Source organism: Papilio polytes, unplaced genomic scaffold, assembly GCF_000836215.1.
Source record: "Papilio polytes unplaced genomic scaffold, Ppol_1.0 DF823399.1, whole genome shotgun sequence".
NCBI lineage: Eukaryota > Metazoa > Arthropoda > Insecta > Lepidoptera > Papilionidae > Papilio > Papilio polytes.
In genome coordinates this window covers 1,340,460-1,358,491 of record NW_013525805.1, presented here as the reverse complement: position 1 = coordinate 1,358,491, position 18,032 = coordinate 1,340,460, and the positions used below count along the sequence as shown (strand labels likewise).

The window sequence follows — 18,032 nt, the reverse complement described above, 5'->3', positions numbered from 1 at the left end:
CTGCAAGCATTACCTTTCGGATAAAAAAAGAATTATCCAAATCGGTCCACTAGCGGCGGAGTTATGCCGTAACACACATAAAAAAAAATATATACCGTCGAATTGAATACCTCCTTCTTTTGGGAAGTCGGTCAAAAAGGGTGATAAAGAGAAAGGGACTTAAATTAGCCTCCTTTCTTTCTAATCAGCGTACATGATAACATTTAAATTCCACTTTCTCTTTTATCAATGCAAAAAATACGTATTTAAATTCACTTCATTACTTCTTACTATAACTAAAACATCATACTAATATTATAAATGCAAACGTTTAGATGGATTGCCGTTTGTTAGAGTTTGTAGGTTAAACCGCTGAACGGATCTTGATAAAATTGGTTAGAGTTGTAGAGAATAGTCAGGAGGAACATATAAGCTAATCACTTTTTTTTAATCCACGCGGACGGAGTCGCTGGCGAAAGCTAGCTTAAAATAAATTTTCTCAACTAACTGGCACTCATTACATCGCTGTAATTTATGATGAAAATATAATGAAGTATCTTGAAAAACAAGTAATCTTTCATCGACCCTTGCCTTTGTTAAGAAAATCCCTTACAAAAACTTTCGAAGAGAAATTCCGATACAATCAGTGTTATCAATTAACTTTGGAACATTATCCTAGGAATTATTACAGTAAAATTGTAAACGAATTGGTTTAAACTTTCAATTACTATTGCGATCACTAGAAATTTAAGGTATGCCAATCAATACCAATATAATAAAGACGAAAGATGTGTAATTTAATATGTATTGAACTCACCAATTACTAGGCCAATTTCAAAAATACTTTCTACATTAAAAAACTACGTTACGTTAAAGTAACATAGGCCATGTGATTACTATTTTTTGATTTCGATTTTTTAAGGCGAAGTCGCGAAACTATCGACTAGCTATTGCTAGTTATAAACGTCTTAGATTAGTATAAATGGCTTGATCGATAGTTTGGTTAGGCTCTAAGTACATGTATTGCTTAAATATTACTTGTTTGATATAGCTAAAGTTAAACATCTTTTAAATTTACATTGTCGTGTGATTGATCTTTACAAATTCCCCTAGGACGACCCCTACTAACGTTGTCACTAAATTTCGCTATTTTTTCAATGTTACTTTATTCCTTTCATCCTCAAAGATTGCTCGAAAAAAGGATAATGAAATTAACTAATTCAAAGGAAATAAAATGATGTAACGATCTTTTTAATTAGCCATAAAATTAAGATTTTATAATCCCTGAAACTGCTGTGTTAATATTAAAACTGAAGAACAATGTAGCCATCATAATTAGTGTCAGCATAAAAGCGTTTGAGTATTCTTGAATCGTTGCGTTAACTCTGCTGTTTTGTGTCATTTTGTAGGAAACGAGTATAAATTACTAACGTTATAAATTCAGCTGTGATTTTAAGCTTTACCGTCTTGGAAGTTAATTGGGACGAAGGCGGATATAGCTGTCTGATTTTAAATCAACTCATTATATCTTAAATGGCGTCGGCGATCACGCGATAGATTGGCATAATTTTGTACAACCTTTTTTAATGTGAAAGAAGGATCATAATTTAATGTTCTTCTTTAAATATGTTTGAATATTTTATTTATTTTAATAAAAGCTCTATTGTAACATTTATTTCTCTTTTGTTTCAGATAAAAACATCGAAATGTCTGCACCTACAAGTGATAGTACTGAAGCCATCACTAACTCTGGCTATGGCAGCAGTGACGAGACAGCAAGTCTGCTTGTCGCAGCCCCAGCGGTGACAGTTATCGTGCCCACCGAGAACAGAACTGTCAAGCCTATCTTGCAGCGACAAGATTGCACAACTAACTTACGACCTCAATTATCAGGTGGCCCGGGTAGCGAGGAGAGTGCAACGTCTGTTAGAATTGAAGATAACTCGACAAGAAGTGTTCCCGATATAGAATTACAATGTCGAGATCCGCCAGATCGGCCCCAAACACTAATATCGCCCGTGGCCACCGGCAGCCACAGATGTTCAGTTACCACCTGCCAATTAGTTCCTCACGGATACGCTAGATGTCGCGTTTGCGAACGCAGGCAGTCAACGGCGCCAGTGTCGGCATTGCACCTAGCGCGATCTGTTTCAAGAGAAAGCGTTCGTTCAGCATTTCATTACAACTGTGGTTGTAGTTCCCTGCACGCCGTTAACACGTGCCCCGTCATACAACCGCCGGCGCTACTGTTGCCCACAACTAGTACTCGAATCATCCGCCAGAGTTCGCAGCCGGAGTCGAGCGCATGCGTGACCCACTGCCCTCACCACGCCCACCACCACCCTAGCGCCTCCTTGCGGCAACTGCGAGAACCAGGCGATGGAATTGCGGGCATTGCTGCTGATTCACTGAGAATAAATGGTGGAATGCGACCCTTCAAACAGGTAAGTGTACGCGATAGATGGCGCTGTTATTTTTTATGCTCGTCGGTGTCAATTTAGTAACGTTTAATTGGCAGACTATTCTTATGAATTTTTTGTTTGCTTCTAATCGCTTGATTTCAAGTCAATTAGATAAAACAGTATGAAAAACAATATTTATTTCTTAAAAAAAAGTAGAAATTGAATTACTTATTTTTTTAACCGCTAATTTACTAATATTTGTTGTTATATAACTCAAACTATATCAATCCAACATTTAAAAAAAAGTTTCTATCGGAAATGTAATAAATTGTATATTTACATAACAAGCATATTTTATTTAGCTATATACGATATTTATACATAGGCTTTTTATGTCTCTTTTGTACATACTTCAAATCTAGATTGAACCTCTTATAGATTTCCTTTCATATTTCGAAACATTGCAGATCTAAATATTATACGCTTTAGAGCCGGCGTGTATGTGCTGTGTAAAGAACATGAGAAATCAAATCAAACTAGATGGCTTCGATTTGATTCTTTTTCAACCAACAGGGTCTCCTCCTCTGCCCTCAAACCTTGTCGCAGACTCGCCGAGCTCGTCTCAGACGCGCATTCACTGAAGCCACGGGAGATACTGTTAACTACGTTAGAACGGTTCGACAAATAGTAATTGCATCTCGCACTACACCACCATCGACTGTACAATCAAAAAAACATCTATACATTAATGGCAAGCATACACGGACTGCTTCAAGCAATCGACAGTCCACAGTACCACAATTTACTATTGATGAAATTCCATAACTGCTCTGTGGACTGCTTGAAATGTCCGTAAAACCCTGCACATTCCACCTTAAAATACAAAATCATCTATCAAACGAACATTCAAAAATTCTACAATCAAAAAATCTCAACATTACCTATTGAAGAGCAATCACATATAATTGAAGTGTAACAATCTTATTTAAAAGTACAGTAACAATTGTATTAATGGCAACAGATTGTACAGTCGATACTGAGAGCTTAGTTGGCGAATGTGGCGTCCCTGTAGCTTCAATAAACGGTCACGGAGTTTTCACATCCTTAAATCCCATAGCACTTAGGCATTCACGTACACGTGATACTCTAAAGGTCATTTTAAGGTCATCTTCGTATCACAGCTCACTTATGCAATAAATTAGCTTTGTTTGTAACCATCTCTTTGATTGCGAATTTAATTAGGATGATTTTAGATTCTGCTTATGCAGTATCATATCCCATAGAGTTGATTGATTTATAAAATTCATCAATAGAACGATACACAGCACTTACACATCTCAGTGATGTTTTGATGATGAGGCACTTTAAAGTAGACTGCACTAGAATCTTAATTTATAGTATTTATATTAATTTAATGCAACGTTAATATATTAAGGTCTACTAACGGATTTTAACAAAATATTGTAACTTTTATAATGCGTTAAAATCATATTTCAATAGCGGTATATTTCTCTTAGTATCTTGGTTTATTTTCACTTCCTTCTTGTTTGTTTTGTAAAATTTAAGTGAATGTTTTTCCTCTAAGTTTAAATGCTTGGTTAATTTCTTTTTATTTTGAAAATGTTACAACCAGCATATTTTTATCAATTGCAGAACTTGATATGCGATTCTTGTCAGTTCATATGTTCACAACAAGGAACCAAAGCCCACTAGAATTAAGGAGAATCTAGACCACAGTCAATGGCGCTGGCCCATTGCAGGCTCTTTACACATATCTTTGAATTTCTTCGCAGATACGTGCAGGTTGCATGACGATATTTTTCTTCAAATTGAGAATGACGGATCATACTTCATACTAATATCATAAATGCGAAAGTTTAGATGGATGGATGGATGTTTGTTAGAGTTTATAGCCTAAACTGCTGAACGGATTTCGATGAAATTTGGCATAGAAGTAGTCTGGAAGACACTGGCTACTTGCATTTGTTATTTTAATTCCGCGCGGACGGAGTCGCTAGGGAAAGCTAGTCTTTATGAAATTTGAATAATGAACACATTGATACGTGGTGGAGATCGAACATAGACGTATAGATTTAGACCCCGGATGGTTGGTTTAACAATATCGCCACCGACTCTAAATGTGTGATCCTACCGAATATCCACATAGAAGAATCGAGATCTTTAGATAAACTTAAAGCATAAACGTTGAGTATAAAATTTATATGACATATATAAAATTTATTACATGTTACGTTACAGGTTTAGTTGAAGGTTCCGTTATAAAAATAAAATAAAGTTGTTTGTAATACACAATATAATTTTAGTGCGTTAAATTTTATCTGTACAAATTCTTCAATATGAACGACCATATTCGACATTTTTCTGTATTCCAAATTACATCGCTATCGATTGCTACAACTTGAGTTAACGGTATATTGTCCTATGATTGATTACGTTACAGTATATGTAAATATTTAACAGAGTACGCCGCAGTTACCTTTAAGAAATACAATGTCAACTTAATAAATATTAAACGATATTATTGACTTCAGTACAGTAACTAATATCGTTTGTTTTTGTCTCCATTAAAACAGCGTCACGATAATTAAGTTTGTATATCTTACAACATTACTTTGTTAATACCTCGACTTATCGCCATTTTGATTTTTTCATTTACCTTATACAGCTATGATTCTCAGTGGCCTGTATTTTGGAGAGCTCAAACTCCTCATCTACCAAAGAGGTTTTAATAGGTAAACTTTACTCAACACAAGTGATATATCTAAAATCATCAGGTAATTTAATATCGCTTTAAAAGGTTTCATTAATTTAATTATATGAATTCTTACAATCTTAAATCGATGTTGGCTTTATTGTTTGAACAATATTTTAACTAAAGTGTATGATATCTTTCTAAACCTCTTTTATGTAATATCTGTGCTTCCTTTTGTTTTGAAATACCATGTAGTAAATGTTTTGTTAGTATTAAACGTTACATAGAATACATAATGTAGAATATAGATAGATAGATTTGAGAGAGACAGATTTGTCATCTGGACGATTCCATCTGCTGTCCATTTGCATTTACAACTTCAACATAAACGGAATAAGCTGGTACGAGGCGATGTTATTTTGCGCGATGCAGTGAAGTTTGATCGACATATCTGCAGCCATTTGTTCGTATTTGGCTTGAATCCAGATCAATCCAGGAGATATATAGAATGCTTCGTAACACAATGCCTAGTTATGCCAAGATCTACCTAAAACGTATAGGATATCTCCCAAAGTTTTGTTTTTAAAAGTATTATAGAGCTAGGTTAAAGTGAACTTTTAGTCGGTCAATGTTTTAAATCGATTAATGTACCGGTGTGTCGGTAATCGATAAAAGGTTTCGATGCAATGAACTAAATGAAATGACAATCATAGTTTTGTTATCCTTAAATTCTAATTGCATTTAATACAATATTTAAAAGAATATTGTGGAATTTTAAGAACAGCAAAAGAGGATTTTATTCATTTTATCTTAATCTTTATCCGATTTTCAAAAGGATTTTTACTTACTTTTCTCTGTAACTCAAGTAAGCTGGGTATATAGTGACCACTGTATCAAAATTAATAAAAAGTTTCAAGAGCCACATTTATCTTTCTTACACCTAAATTCGCGTTATTATTAATTGACTGTTCTTTGTTTCATGTTAACTTTTCTTAAGTTATTTTAAAGAGTATGAAATAAAACTCCTTTCTTTATTATACTACAGTTAAATATAACTTACGACTTTATGAAAGGCGGCCTCAACTTTTTCAAATAACAATGTCCGATTCTGAGAAATGAATTTTCGAACGTCAACATCCCGTTCAATTGAAACTCGAAGCTTTTCATAAACAAAATCGGTTAAACGAAGTAAGTTGAAGTTGTTTACTCTTAAAATGTACGTTTTTCAATAACAACTTTGATATAAACAATTTACGGCAACCTTAAATATTACAATAAAAATAAAATTATAATTTAGTAGCAATAATTTCGCGTTTGAAAATAATAACAATCATATTTGATTTGATGCGAACCAAAAATAACAAAAGTCAAATATCAATTTTCTATTATTATTGAAATGTAGATTAATTCATAGTTTGAAATTGATATAAAAATCTATGTTTAAAATACTTCGATTTTCGAAACATTCAAAAAGAAATACAATATTGAATGTTTTTTTAATAAAATTTAATATTGCAGTTGGAATTGAAACTGTAATAAAATTCATGTATTGTTCGAAATATTAAGAGCATATGGTAAACATGAGCTGTAAAACTAAATGTATTGTAACGAAGTGTGAGAATACATGTCATAGATGAAAATTAAATGGACACTAAATATTATTGCAGTCTTGAAAACGAGCGAGAACCATTGACAGACATGAAGAAAATTATGGAACATATATGTAAATTGTTAACTATACAGCAGAGATTGGATTCTTAGATGGGTTGAATGACGTCTGCTTTTATTTTAATCTATTTTGATAAACTCTACGAGTTATTTTATGAGCCCTTACAGATAATGCTCTGATTTTTTTATAATATAAGGTTGGCAAACGAGCAAGTGGCCACCTGAATCCACCGAAATGGAAAGCGACCTCTGTCCATAAACATCCGCAATTTCAGATGCGTTGCCCACCCTTATTTGACGGAGGAGGAGACGTACATAAAGAGAATATTTCCCCTTCCTATGCGTCTCTTCCACAGTCAAATCCACTTTTCCTTCCCATCCTTTCCTCTTAGGGTGGAAAGGGAAAGGGACTAAAATTAGGCCTACGGCACCACACTCATCAAACGAAACGCGGAATGGCTTCCGCTTCACGCCTATGTGTGGTCGTGGTATTTCACCGGGTGATCCGGCCCTTTCGTGCTAAGATGTTAAAGCGGGTTCTACCAATGTTAAATTATTTAAGAAAGAAATATAATTTGAAAGTGTATTGGAAGAATCATTTTTAATACAATTTTTATTTTATAACACATTTTATTTTCATTCACTCACTCGTGAGCGGTAACCGAACGGAACTCTACCGTAGTCTTTTTTTTTTTTTTTTTTTTAGTAAAAAGGGGGCAAACGAGCGGCGTGTACACCTAGGTGGTCAACGACGCCCATGGACATCCGCAACACCAGAGGAACTACAGATGCGTTGCCGGCCTTTGAGGAAATGATAGGCTCGCTTCTTGAAGGACCCTAAGTCGTATTGGTTTGGAAATACCGCCGAGGACAGACCGTTCCACAACGCGGCTGTGCGGGGCAGAAAGTTCCGCGAAAACCGCACGGTTGTGGAATGCCAGCCATCGAGATGGTGAGGATGGTACCTGGCGGTCTGTGGCGTCGTCCGATGACGAAACTCGGCGGCAGGAATCGTTCCAAACAACTCCTCTGAACACTCCCCGTGGTAAATGCGGTAAAAGATGCAGAGGGAACTGACGTCCCTCCGCAAGGCCAGAGGATCTAGCCGATCGGTAAGAGCTCGGTCGTTGACGATTCGAGTCGCTCTCCGTTGTATGCGGTCAAATGGAAGAAGCTGGTATTGGGGTGCTCCCGCCCAAAGGTGCGAGCAGTACTCCATGTGGGGCCGAACTTGCGCCTTGTAAAGTAGTAGGCGGTGGCCCGGCTGGAAATACTGCTTCGCCCTACTGAGCACACCCAGCTTTTTGGAAGCCAGCTTGGCCTTGTCTTCCAGATGACCGCGAAACTGAACGTCACTCGATATGTCAACGCCGAGAATACCGATACTGGCTGAGGCAACCAGGGGAGTGTTCTCGAACCGGAGATCTATTTCCTGACTGCAAAACGTAAATGGGCATATAATTTACATAGCAACTTATTCTTATTTCCTTTATAATGGAGTAAGTTTATTTAATTGCATAGATAACAATAACATTTTCTTACTCTATTCCCTAAGAAAAGTAAGGACTATCTATGTTTTTTTCTAGTCTATTACACAGTCCATACTTGTTTTTGTTGTCTTTCCAAGATCTTATAAACGTCAGCAATCAATCTCAATACCTTCCTATGTTACCATCATCTCTCTATGTCTATAGTTTATTGAAATCGTGTTTTCAATAGAGTGCATTCCAGTATTTTTTATTGATGCAATAAGTGAAATTTTTCTACTATTAATTAGGGAATCGTTAACACGGAATATGAATTTGTGCACTAAAATGTCCCAAAACAAATATTTAACGTAGGTAATGCGTTTTGTTGATAACATTATTGCGTTTAGTAGGAACACCATGAGTTTTTATTGCTTTTAACTTATTTTAGTTGTTTCATAAGTTAAGTAGAATTGGTTTTGTTTAATTATAGTTTATACTAATTAATTAAAAGATAAAGGTTACGTGTAGTTTATAAAACATGTGTTATTTTTATCAATACTAATATTATAAAGAGGAAATATTTGTATTTTTGTATGTATTGAAATAACTCAAAAACGACTAGGCTGATATAAAAAAAAAACTCTTACACCATTAAAAAGCTATGTCATCAGTGAGTAACATAGGCTGTCTTTTAGAATGTTTTAATTTCATGCAAGCGAAGTCGCGAGCAACATTTAGTTGTGTTACAAAAATACAACCAGGAAATATTGATATAATATTTCCTGTTTGCATTTTTGGACAATATTTTCACACAGTTTTTTTTTTTTGAACAGTTATCGGTTTTATCGATACGCTGCTCGGTTTTCGCTTCACAGTATGATTCTACGACCTGGTCTTTTTCCAAAATGGCTGTTCGCCAATTTGAAATATGTTCAGAATATAAAATGTTCAAGTCTCGATTGAATATTTAGGGCGACCATGTTGCTAATGTATCGAAACCTGGAAATTTTTGATATAAAAAAAATGTAAAAACCGGAATTTACATTTTTTATCTATGCTAATATTATAAAGAGTAAGATTTGTACTTTTGTATGTATTAAAATAACTCAAAAATTGTTGGGCCGATTTTAAACGATGTTTCACCGTTAACTTTCTAACGTAAAAACGTCTCGTAATTTATCGGTGAGTAGCATAGGCCATATTTTTTTATTTCACGCGGACGAAGTCACGAGCAAAATTCACGAGCAAATCGTAAAATTTAGCTATTTCATAGGGAATTTGAACCAATAAATTAGATACAACATATTCAACATGCAATTATGTTATCTAGAAATCATATGTCCCACAGAAAATATGGTTCCACTACACCGTGCAATCACTTAAGTCGAACTTAACTTAAGTCTAGACTATTTCATAAGAAATACGAACTATCCGATTCTTGAAATATGTCACATTCCACAAACACTAGAAAATTATTTACCTGGCTCAAGTTTCCTACAACATTGGCATTGCTCCAATAAAATTAAACGTAACAACTGAATAGGCGAAAGTGTAATTAGCTTCGTGATTGATGTTCAGTCAGAAAAATTGATTCTGTAATAAAATTATTTGATCCGATTTTCATAAAAGTGGGACGAGCGACTTCGTAGATCGATTAATTATTCGTTGGCGCTTGGGACTCGATGACAATCGTTTCTATTACGTCACTGGACGAACATCAAATCGCAATTTACTGTCTTAAGTAACTTCCAAATGAACATTAATTTAAAATATACTAGAACTTATACTACTAAGTATCTTTAAAGAGTTGTAAATTATCATCATTTTTAAAATAACGTTCCTAGAAATAGACCACAAAAGTGCCATTATATTTTCGGTCTTATTGCAATGAAATAGGACTCTAAATGCAGCTCCTCAGATATTATTGATGTTAACCCTTAAATGCATGATGATACATTAATAAATCAGTCTTTTCTTCCTCCCAATAGATTATTTTGGAAAAACTTTTTTAATCCATGTTCAATTTACTACCAGTTTCAATTTATGGCATTTAAAAAGAAAATATAATGCATTTAAGGGTTAAATCCAACATAAGAGAAGAAATGGGTGATTTTGAACAAAATCATGTATCAAGCTATCATTGTAAAATCTACACAGCATAATAGACTTGCAGTTTCACCATAAATTACTTCGTGTTAACTCTTCTACACATAACAAACGTAACTCATCAAAATCGATCGAATCGATGCAAATAGTAGATATTTATTATTCAACAATCCCCGTATATTTAGAGCATGCGCACACCTTTGACCAAACTATCGCACAAATGTTTAGTCGCGCTTTGATTCCTACCTTATATGTAGGTACGCACACTACAACACTTTAGCTGTACTAAACTGTAATGGAATGCGAAACAATCGGCAATAGTTGTGCGATAAATAAATCAAACGTGTGCGTCCGCTCTAAGAATCAATAACTGATGAAACTTTTATCTGATTAAGACTTTACACAAGGTTGTAAGAAAATAAAACGCTGAAAAAGGGTTTAACGGTTTAACTTTTGTAGCCCTTTTTTAACAACTTTTTTAACTTTTTTAACTTCTTTTGAAACAATTGGATAGTTATGAACATAAACCGGTTATAAATATAATAAAACTTTAATACTAGCTAAATGGGTCATTGATTGGAATTCAATAGAAAATTGTTTAATAATCATTATTAAATTAAAAATAGATATAGTATTACTTTTAGTTATATCTTTGTAGGTTCATCTTTAGATCATTTATTATCAGGATGCCGCTATTTCGTCTTTTGAAACATTAATAATTTCAGCGAAGTCCGCTTCGTTTCGCCCAAAGCTATAGAATAGGTAAAATTGCGGGCAAAAACAATTTATATTTATTTAAAATGAATTTGTTTAAATTATCCGGTTTACCGTTAAACGAAATTGTACCGAATCAATTTTATTTTACAACTAGCTGTTCCCATGCGACTTCATTCGCATTAAAATATGACAATTATTTTATTGATTATATTTGTCAAATTCAATTGCAAATGTCAAAATGTCAGACATGATATGATGACAAAGCATTGCAATTTTGCTTCCTTGATGTTGGCAGCAACATATGGTCTCTTTCCCACATTAGGGTTTTTATCCAAAATATTTACCCCCTAAGTTTAATGGCGTGAAAATGTTTAGCCAAAAGCGTGACGTAAGTGTAGGACTTTTTATTAAATAATGTATTATTCAAAAAAATGCTGTGTTTGCTGATATCTTAGGCAACAAAGAAGTGTGTGTTTACGCTTTATTATAATAGTATAGATATATAACAAAACGATAAAACGTCATATAAAGTGTAAAATGTAAATAAAACAAATAACATGAAAACTATGTAAATATGGCAACTTTAATTAAATTATCATTTCATAGTTTAAACAAAGTTTACTGCGGAGGATTATTAAAACTTATGGGGTATTAAAATCAATATACTATGCTATGAAAGCTATAAATTATCTAAATATTTTTTTCAAGAACATTCCATCAATTCAACCAATCAAATACAATTAAAAAAAAACACCATGTGCGAATTATTTGATTTCCAAACTGTACATTGTGACTTCTTTGTAACATTTTTTAAGTTATTTTGCTTTTTCTAAAACATCATTGAAATTTTCTCTCCACTTTCTGTCTCATAAAAATTACTCGACGAACAAAGGCATGTGGAATAATGCGTGCGCTATCTTACAATCAACGGCTGAGTAATGAGCCGCCAACAATACGGCCCATCTGATACTATGTCCGCTGAAACGCTAATAACTGAGCAAAGACACGACACTCCTTGTACACAATTCAGTTCGTAAGCTTTTGTTTCGTTAAATGGAACGGTACCTAGTGTTAGCTTTTTAACTATTTTGATGTACTCTGTATTTCTTAAAGGTTATATAATCTGTGCTATAAATCAATACCATTTATATTTATTGAAAATAACAATATTAAACTTTGTAATTACGATCAAACGCATTATTTAAATATCTGTTTAATAATTTTAAAATGTAAGAATTCTACTTGTTATGTTAATAATCGGAGAGTAATCAGATGTCAGAAACAAAAGTGTTGTATTAACTGGGCTACTATTGGTAGTGGCGAACAGGGGGATAGTGAATACATGGAAAAACGGTGTTATTAGTAAGGTTATTCTGTACAAATTGAATAAAAAATAAATATATTTTATTAAAGCATAATATGGCTGTGACGTCCATACTAGAATATGTCATCATATTTCTTCAATGGATTGAAAACAATATGGAAATAATCAATACATTAAATAAAAAAGAAAACAATTTTTAAGATCTACGTCAGTCCGTGTTTCTTCAGGGTAATCTCGAAAACGGACCGATTTTGACGGGACTTTTTCCGAGAGGTATACGAAAATATTAAACTCTCTGTGTATATCTGTTACCATCCAATTGTGCCGAACAAGAGGGGTTCGGGTCCCGCGGCACAATCTACACTTAAATTACGCATGCATACGAGGGCATAATATTGTGAACAAGGAGGATGAAGAATAATATTGTAGTACCTACCAGGTCGATGCCTGTCTCACGTCCTGCAGGTGCCTGGTCACTGTAGGTGTCATTTAAGTCAAGTCAAGTCAAACACTGTCAGAGCGATACAGCCTTTAGATACACCTGTGTACGCCGTTATTGTTCCAAACGCGAAATCGAAATTCAAAGCGACCCCGTTCGCTAACAAAAATGACACGCCCGTTATGTGTTTCACAATATTGGATAAGCAATCACTCCCGATGACCTTTGAACTGTCACTTTCCTACACGACCGACTCGTTGGGCTGCTTGCGCACGACTCTCTTGCCGCATCCCTCTCCGCAGATCCGCGCCCGATTAAACCGGAGATGGTTTCGAATCTACCCACTTTTGCGGGCGAATAAAAATTTTACCGGGTACCCGCAATAACCCGGGCCGCGAATTTTAAGCTATATGTCCGCTATGGAATGTAGCAAATCCGAACCATCTGTACCGACAATTGCAACATAAATAATCAAATTGTGATTTAGGCTAACTAAGGTAACCGTAGATCGTGAACGTGAAAGAAAACAATCGACAGATAATCAAAACGGTTTTGTTTTAATTAATATTTTAAAATAATATTCGATCTCAAATGAGATGCATCATGAGAGTACAATATTTAAAATAGCATACATATAACTGCGATTAAATTGTCTATGTGAGTACATGAAGTTATTAACTAGTCCATTCAACCGCTACGTATGTTAGAGTATAAAAACATTAAAGCACAGTAAAAGAGAACTAAAGTTGAATATTTTAGTACGTTAGTAATTTGAATTTGTTCCCTAGTGGCCCGTAACAATGTGCTCATTGTACAAATATCGCGAAAAACTTTTATACAAAATTGACTACAAAGACCTTATAGGTTTTTACTGTTTTTAAAATTAAGGATTTTAAATTTAAAACAAAAGACGATACTTGATGAGTCGGTTTTTAGTAAAAGGGAAAGGTTGGAAGTCCGTCTTTGAAACAGTTGATGTGTACCGTATTTTATTCAAAAGTATGGCAATTATGTGTACCTGTGCCGGGGGTTCTTCTGAGAGCTAGGTTGGCTGGAGTAATCCACGTCCTGTTCCTCAAGCAAAATACGCGCTAGCCGTGGAGTTGCGGAAATTGTAGCCCCTACTACTAGTACTATTATGTGTACCTGAATCACTTTGATTTAATAAAAATAATACTATAAATTTATTTAAAAAACATTTGCTCTAGAAGAAACTTTTTGAATCCCGAGATTCTGATTGAACATCAACAACATTCATTCCTTAAAATCTACTCCTTATCATTGTATGTTATGCCTAAAAAAATGGTGAGTGTTTAAGCACACTTACATAGTGCTGGACACTTATCAGAACCAGTAAGAATGCAGCTCAATCTATTTAAAAAATGACAAAAAAAAACATAACAAGAGATCTAGACTACATGAAGAACATCTGACATTTTTAACAATGACAAGAGGGACAAGTGACCTATCGTTATTTAGTTTTAATTACGCCGACTGGATCAGATAACTTTATCGTTTATATTACACACGTACTGTGAAATGTCTAGGTCGTCGTGACACGTCCATACGTCTCGTTCACCTTATTAATACATTGCTAAGATTCCACCCGTCGCTAAGGCTTAGTTCAAGATAGAGTTAAATAGCTTCAGGTTGTTACGATCGATGCCAAACTTCGCTATTTTAAGAGACCATACACTGTCTAAATATATTAAACTAAACGACTTATTTAAACTTAAATTATAGAAAAATGTTTGTTGTTGTAGGCTAGTAAATATTGTTGCCTTTCTAGTAAATGAGCTATACAACAATATTTTCCTAACTTATTTTCGTTAAATATATTCTCCGCGCCTTTAGAGCAACTCTTGGCAGAGTTAGGCAATTTATTAACACCCTTTTGTAAGTCTTGTATTATACCCGACGAGCGGATTGAATCACATTTTGTTCTGACTTAAGTTGAAGGTTTTTGACCGACTTCTTCATACTAATATTTAAAATCATGTAAAGCCCGGATACACCTTCAGTTTTTTTTATGTAATTTAACCAAACTGTCCAATTGCTGTTAAAAAATGGAAAATTTCAAGTACGAAGAAGTTTTATATGCAAATGATTTGAATTATTGGTGCTTTGATTGAAGGTTGACAAAAATACTCGAACTAAAATACATTGTTTAGTAACCTTTTCACTAACGAAACACATAAACACTCAAAAATATCGTCATCACAGAAACAACATTTATTTATATTTTTTGTACTCACAGTGAATGTAATTATAGCCTTAAGCTGAAGTATATTGTAGGCAGCTGATTTGTTAACACAATTTAATAACTTGTCAAAAATAATTGACACTTCTGAATAACAAATCTAAGGTCTACTAGGTTATGTTATAATTAACTAGCTTTCGCCCGCGACTTAGTTCGAGTGGAGTTAAAAAAACCAAAGTGAGTAGCCTATGGGTTCTTCCAGACTATGATAGACTAAACCAAATTTCATCGAAAACCGATCAGCCGTTTATACTACAAATATTAACAAACATCCATCCATCTAAACTTTCGCATTTAAAATATTAGCATTTGTAAGATTTAAGTTAACTGACATGTAACTTACGAGCTAGAAGAAAAATACACAAATGTTTATCCATTTGGTTTCATTTTACTGTGAGTACAAAACGTGCTGTCTGTGTAAAAACGCCAGTCACGCTACATTCTAAAATCATTAAAGATTTACTGTTAGTACATTTTTTAAACAATAATATTATAAAAACCGTTAAATAATTTTAATTACAAACTAAATGATAGAAGAAAATTTTGGTTTTTAAATTTTTCTATCTAAGATACAAAAAGATCAAAAACTCTTCAGGAAATTTGACTATTCTCAGCGTCCCAAAACTAAACAAGATATCACAAAGTCCTTGAACTCGGAAAAAATCCTAAAACACAAGGAAACTATGTGCTCTATACGAATTTATGTTACACAATGCTGTGGACATGCGTATTGGACCCTTATACAGCCCGAAGCGTGAATTTTCTTTGCCACGACCAGATTTGCGTGGAAATCTAAGCTCTGTTACACTAGGGTGAAGTTCTAAATTTGTTTAGCGGGTGAATTGAGCAAGCGCTTTATGTTGGGCGGAGGCATCGAATCGAGGGTGATTCAGTTGAAACTCGTCGCGTAAGGGGTAGTGTCGCATTTCAGCCCCAACATTGTATAAATTATAGAAGGAAACCATCGGTGACCAATTTTGAATTCCATCCATGGCGACTTCTATTAAGTTATATCGGTGCTTTACAAAGAAACCGCTCTGACGCGAAATAATCATTATGTGCAAGCGAACACACTTTTTTAATAAGTATAAATGTGACGTAAATAGAATTTGTCTGTCTGTTACTAAATTATTGTCAATTAAGTTGTAGTGGAAAGAGTTTATTAACTTCGCAGTCTTGGTGATTCTATTTTTTATTTTGTTTGTCTAGTAACATTTTTTACGTTAATTTACATTAAATTAAAATTAACGGAATTGTTAATTCCATAACATTGATGTCTTTAATGATAAAACAAAAGTATTTATTTATGTTTTTAGTTAATATTTAATATACCTTTTGTAGGTTTCTTAATTATTAAATAAATAATACTTTTATTAAATCTTGAAATGTTATTGTCTGATTTATTTAACATTTGACTTTTAGATGGGTAGACAATTTATTTACATGTAATTTAAAAAGGTATTAAAACAAATTGCAGAAAATATTTATCTCTCGAGGTATTTTAATTAATTAAAAATAAAGAAATACAGTTTTTGTTTAGCTTACACATCGTAGAGTACCTTCACTTTAATTCAAATAAATATCATAAGATAAGAAAAAAAAAATGCCTTTGAATTGAACATGTAGATTAATAAATTAATTTATTTTAAATTCTCACATTTTTAAATCAAATAATTTCTCACGAGAAAATTTCGTTTTCGTTACATTTAACAACGGAATTTGACGTCCTTATTTTAGCAATATTTATTAATCATCATATTTATAAGACTGTATAAAATATAAAAGGGAAATAAATTGATTTAATAGTCAACTGCAGAAAGAAATAAGAGTGCTAGTGAAGTTTTAAAGGATCGAGTACGTCGACCCAATATACGACGCCAGCTAGTCTACGGTAATCTTGAAACGCCATAAAAAGGATTTGGAGTTAAACAAAATTGCAAATACGTTAGTGATCCGAATAAAAAAAAATACATTTAATACTGACAAAATAAACTTTTTAATAAAATAACAGATCTACTTTCAAACAAAATGCACTAAAAGCAAAATATTCTCAAAAGACAGTACACTGAAAAGTAATGAAATAATTCCTTGAAATTAGTAAACCTCCCTTAATGTAGCTGTTATGTCTATATTGTACAATTATTATTATTTGGTGTCGGTGTCAGCCGAGGTATGTTGAAATAAAGTTATTATAAATAATCATAGAAATACCGTAAATTTCCACTTACTTGTACTTTCTTCACACTCTTTTTGAAGACGACAGTGTAAATTCACTTTTAGATTCGTATTTATATAGCTGTTCTCGTGTCTTCTGTTTACATTTGTCAAATTATCAATTGCAAATGTCAAAATGACATGACATGACCAAACCTTAGCAATCTTGTTTCCTTGATGTTGGCAGCAACTTATGGTCTCTTTGCCACATTAGGGTTTTTATCCAAAACATTTACCTCCTAAGTTTAATAGCGTAAAAATAAGTAGCGTGACGTTAGTGTAGGGCTTTTTATTAAAAAAAGAAATATTCAAAAATATGCTGTAATTACTGACAACTTAGGCAAGAAAGAAGTGTGTGTTTACGCTTTATTATAATAGTATAGATATGTAAACGTGTTTGAATAACAGAAAACGTAATTTCGCTAAGACGATCGTAAGCTTTATTAAAATTCATTTGACGATAAATCTTACTACCTAATTTTCATTCCTTGTCTCGTTCTTAAGTACCACAGGAATTCAATCCAGAAAATCCTTAAATTTTCGAAAGAAAAATAAATCAAAAGGTCACAAAAATGTTTACATTTGAAAATACACGAGTAATCTGTTGGTTTGCCTATTTTGATTTGACTTTGATATTAATATTTAAAATAAATCAATTGTTAAATTACTATTAGCTAGATGCACCAGGAATTCCTCGCTGATTTTGTTAAAATCCAGAGACTAAAATAAAGAGTTTTTAAA

The 18,032-nt window shown here is 33.5% G+C and overlaps 1 protein-coding gene across 1 annotated transcript in view; it reads left to right on the top strand.

The window, feature by feature from the left end:
* Positions 1-1,685: 1,685 nt before the first annotated feature.
* Positions 1,686-18,032, top strand: part of LOC106104782 (small conductance calcium-activated potassium channel protein) — a 48,746-nt gene continuing 32,399 nt past the window's right edge. Inside the window, exon 1 of the mRNA XM_013284917.1 lies at positions 1,686-2,423. Within this exon, the coding sequence (XP_013140371.1) occupies positions 1,686-2,423 (738 nt within the window). The remainder of the gene's footprint in view (positions 2,424-18,032) is intronic.